This window comes from Gavialis gangeticus, unplaced genomic scaffold (genome assembly GCF_001723915.1).
Source record: "Gavialis gangeticus isolate Ggan-Ray unplaced genomic scaffold, GavGan_comp1, whole genome shotgun sequence".
Taxonomy (NCBI): domain Eukaryota; kingdom Metazoa; phylum Chordata; order Crocodylia; family Gavialidae; genus Gavialis; species Gavialis gangeticus.
Window position 1 is genome coordinate 61,954,687 of NW_017728994.1, and position 4,666 is coordinate 61,959,352.

Below are 4,666 nucleotides of genomic sequence, written 5' to 3' on the forward strand. Positions count from 1 at the left end.
CCAATGTTACCCCGAGACTTCTTCTTGCTACCTATATACTTGAAGAAGGACTTTTTGTTATCCTTAATCCCAGAAGCTAATCCAAGATCCAGTGCTGCTTTAGCCTTCCTTACCAAATCCCTACAAGCTTGGGTCAGGGAGGTATACTCCTCCTTGATCCCTGCCCCCTGCTTCCACCACCAGTACACTTTTTTCTTTGCCCTCAGGCCAGCCTGGATATCCGCGCTCAGCCATAAAGGTTTCTTGGACCCTTTTCCCGCCTTCCTGCGCAGTGGAATTGCGTCCTGCTGCGCCCCAAGGACTGGGTAACGTGAGGCCCCTGCAGGACACGCTTGGCAATCTGGTGGTTGCACCAGATGGTAAAGCTGACCTCTTTAACAAATTCTTTGCCTCCATTTTTCTGAGCAGGGACCGAGACATACCCCCCACCAGACTCAGGAGAGGCACATCCAGGCCTAGGGTCAGTGAGGACCTAGTTAGGGAACTTCTGATGGGGCTGGATGTGTTCAAGTCAGCAGGTCCATATGATCTCCACCCCAGAATGTTGAGGGAATTGGCAGAGGTCATTGCAGGACCCCTGGCATGGCCTTACGAGCACTCATGGTACTCTGGCCAGGTGCCAAACGACTGGAAAAGGGCCAATGTGGTCCCCATTTTCAAAAAGGGGAGGAAGAAGGACCCGGGTAACTATAGGCCCGCTAGTCTTACCTCGGTTCTGGGGAAGCTCTTTGAGAAAATTATCCAGGAGCGCATCTGTGAGGGACCAGCAGGGGAGACTATGCTTGTAAGAGCAGGTTAGATGAACACTTATCTAGGATAGTTTAAATCAATGACTGGCAAACTTTTCAGGCTGCGAGCCAGAACAACCCAGCTCTGGTCCAACGTAGGCCAGGTCACTTGTGTGGTACATTTGTGGTTGGAGACTTTCCCTGTGCCCACACCAGGGCCATGCAACTGGCAACTGTGCCAATGCTGCAGAGAGCTTCTTTCCTCAGCCCTCTGCTCCTCAGCTGTATCCTGGGCACAGCTTCCAGCTTGTGAAGAGCTGTGCTGGGGCTAGGAAGCTGAAAGCTGCATCTATGCTGCTGCCACTTCCGCACCACAGCTAGAAGGCAGGAGTTTCTCTTCTTTTTCTCCAGCACAGCAAGCTGATTCTGCAATTCTGTTCCTCTTCTGCTAGCTAGTCTCTTTCTTTGCCTCACTCTAGTACTCATGCACTTCCAAGGGTTAGGTTCCTCATCCAGGAGTCTGCCAACCAAGCCCTCTTCTTCAGCACATTTCTAACATTTCCTTTCTTTCTGCGCCCTCATGTCAACTTCTCATTTACATTCTGCATGGTCTCCAGCTGCATCTCTAGGTCCTCAGATCTCTTCTGCAAGTTCCATCACATGACACACCATGGACTAAATAGTTTTCATTAGGTCCCAAACAACTGTCCCTGCAGCATCCTACATTTCCTTCATTAATACCTTGGTGATTGCACTCTTCTTTGTCCTTACCTTTAAATAACACCCCCCTCCAAATTCCTACAAACTTTCGTAAACGTCCTCATTCACTGTTCTTCATTTGCTGACTCCACTGGTCACTGCAGGCCTAATTACTAAAAATTGGATACATCAGCTACTTTTATAATGTTGTATTAAAAAGAATACTAGAATATTACCTGTGCAAAAATTAAATCCACATTTAAAACTTCCAAGAGATCCACAGACTTGCCAGTTCTGCAGCACTCTTCAGAGTATTACTGATTTTACTACAAAACCCCTTGAACATAACCAACATCCAAAAGTACAAACCAAGTCAAAACCTATTTTAAAATATAATTCTCAGAAAAGCTAAAGTAAGCTTTATCTAAAATATATCAGAAACACAGCACTTAGAAACACAGTAGATCCTTGTATTGTGATAGTACCCAATCTATCAGACTGGAGACACTCTGTACTAGGCACTGCACAAACACAGAAGAGAGGTATTACAGTGAAAGTTTACATTTAAAGAAAGACCCCCTACCTCTCTGGAGTCTGAATATTATCCAAGTCTTCAATATCAAGCACCATCTGCTGGGATTCTTCCTTTGCAGCTTCAGTTTTCTCTTCAGCTAATTTCAAATAGGCTCGAACAACATCCTCCAAAGATTTGATGTTCACCTACATTAAAGGTAGGATATCTGAAGTGGCCTGCCTCCAAAATAGGCAGCTAATGTTTGAAGTGTAAACTCTTAGGAACAGTGCTAACACAAGATACTATTTATTACACAGATTATTAAATTCCCCAGAAATCCCATTCCCCCACTGGCAGATCCCAAACACAGGATCAAGGGCCTTGATATAAAACAATTACACATTTTTTAAAGATCTGTAACAGATGCCTGCCATGCTTCTACAGGTAAATTAAGGTTTCACAATCCATACCTGCTGGCAAATATTCTTGTACTGGTACAATCCTTCCTTTGCCAGATGGCTCTTGCGGAGGTCCACACAGAGCTCCAGGTACTTCAGCATAATCGGCTCGTGGATTTTTTGCCATGTTCGATGTTTTTTACTTTTCATAACATCATAAAGAACATCAAGGGCAGGTTGTTTCTTGCCAACCTCAAGGAATTCTGAAAGTAAATTTTAATGATAAAATTATGCAAACCAAAGAACATAATCTACTTAATATACACTTTTCTGTATTGTCCATGATAATTTAATCAACTCTAACAGTCAAAGTTAACTGACAGTCCAACCTGGCTGACTGATCTCATTTCATTGACCAGTGAAAGTATCAGTTCATGTAACTATAGTGTCAATTCTCCTGAATTCTCATTGAAAGCAGAATTCTATAGAGCAGTGGGGGCCAACCTTTTTGGCAGGCATCCCATATCCTCCCCTAGTGCTACTCTGATCCCTTTTTCTTACTCAATCTGCTGCTCAGCTTTCTGCTCCCTGCTCTGTGTCAGGTGGGGGGGGGCATCGGGCGGGGGAGTAGGGAGGGGGTGCAGGCACAGGGGAGGAAGGGCACAGGAGGCAGGTGTCAGGAGTCAAGCACAGACATAAAAGGGGCATGGGGGATAAGCAACAGGGGTTATATGGGAGGGGGGCAACATGCAAATAGCAGGGAGGACAGGCACAGAAAGAGGCAAGGGACAGGATGGGCAGACAAGAAAAATCAACAGGGGAGGGTCTGACCCCTCACCTCCCACCACTACTTCCTCACCACAGCAGTGGGGGGGAGCAAATTTAAGATAACTCTCCAATATTGATAACAAAATTAAGATTTTCCATATACATAATTTTCCATATACAGAATCTAATTGTTGTGGGGAAAGGTGTCTTCAACTAAAAAACACCTTGGATTTGGGTTAAAAAAAAATGTAATATGTTTAGTGAAATATATGCGCACTCAGTTCTAAAACTAATTCCACCAGAGGCCTGCTAACTACTTCTCTTACAAACCTCAAAACCTAAGAGATGCAGTTATTAAGAGGACATCACACTGAAATAAGGGGTCTGATTTCCCTTACACTGTGAAGTACAATATGAAGTACGTCAAGCCGTTCAAAAGAAAATGATACCAGAGCAGCACAGAAAGCTTACCAAATACATAACCTGTAATAAAGGCAATCTTAACTATGAAAGGGCAAGAAAAGTGAACTCTGAGGAAAACAGGGACAGGAAGGAGAATAATATGGTACAGGACAGAACTGGCTAAAAAGCAAAGAACACAGCTGAGTAAAAGCCCTAATATTTTCCATAATCCATGAAAAATGGTGGGGTCCCTACTATTTGGGAAAAAAACAACACAGGAATAAGGAACTGGAGAAAGAAAGGAATGACAGCAGTAATACACAAAAAGATTTAAAGTATCTGAAACAGGACTACACCTGCTAAACCAGTCTAACAATTGAAGTGACTCACAAAAGAGAACATTTATTTAAGATGTGGTGGGCAAACTAGCAATCCTATGGGAAGATTACATGAAATTTCACAGGGCACTCAAGTTTCAACAGAAGCTTGAAATTACAATCATAATGTTTAAACTAAAAAAAATTACCATGGCCGGCAGCTTTGTATGGTCAAAACTATGGTGCTACTGTAATGTTGTACCCAGATTACTAAGTGCTAATTAACATGTGTAACAAGCAGTGATTTTGCTTAAAAGACAAACTGGTTCCTCCAGGTAAAATGTCTCTAAGGCCCCATAACATTTGGCAGCATACAGCACTATAAAATTGTTTTGCAAATTTTGCTACACCCTAACATATGATTTAGACTAGGGGTTTTCAACCTTTTGGATCAGTGTACCCCACGCTGCCACCACCTCCCAGAAACAGGGGAGGAGGAGAGAAGCTTGCCCTGCCATTCCCTCCATCTCCCTTTGCCAGCACCCCATACCACTGCCAGCTCCAGTGCCATTGGCCTCGCCCCCCTATTCCTCTGAGGCAGTGGAGCACCACCATGATGGCAGAGACAGAGCAAAGGGGCAAAGCCAACACCACTGGCCTCAACCCACCCCTGCCGTCATGGCAGCGCTCCACACTGATTGGTTGTTTCCCTAACCAATCAGAGTGCTTCAAGAGCATTAAGGACAGATGGACTAAGCCCTTTATTATATAAGAACTAGCCAATTGCCCATGAAGAATTGGGGGGGGGGGAGGACAGTGGACTATGTCCGGCCCCCCACA

General features: G+C 44.4%; 1 protein-coding gene across 1 annotated transcript in view; it reads right to left on the reverse strand.

The window, feature by feature from the left end:
- The window catches only part of EIF3A (eukaryotic translation initiation factor 3 subunit A), a 51,365-nt gene that overhangs the window by 38,654 nt on the left and 8,045 nt on the right, over nt 1-4,666 (reverse strand). Inside the window, exons 2-3 of the mRNA XM_019502904.1 lie at nt 2,412-2,602; nt 2,011-2,147 (exon numbers count right to left, since the gene is read on the reverse strand). Of these exons, the coding sequence (XP_019358449.1) occupies nt 2,011-2,147; nt 2,412-2,602 (328 nt within the window). The remainder of the gene's footprint in view (nt 1-2,010; nt 2,148-2,411; nt 2,603-4,666) is intronic.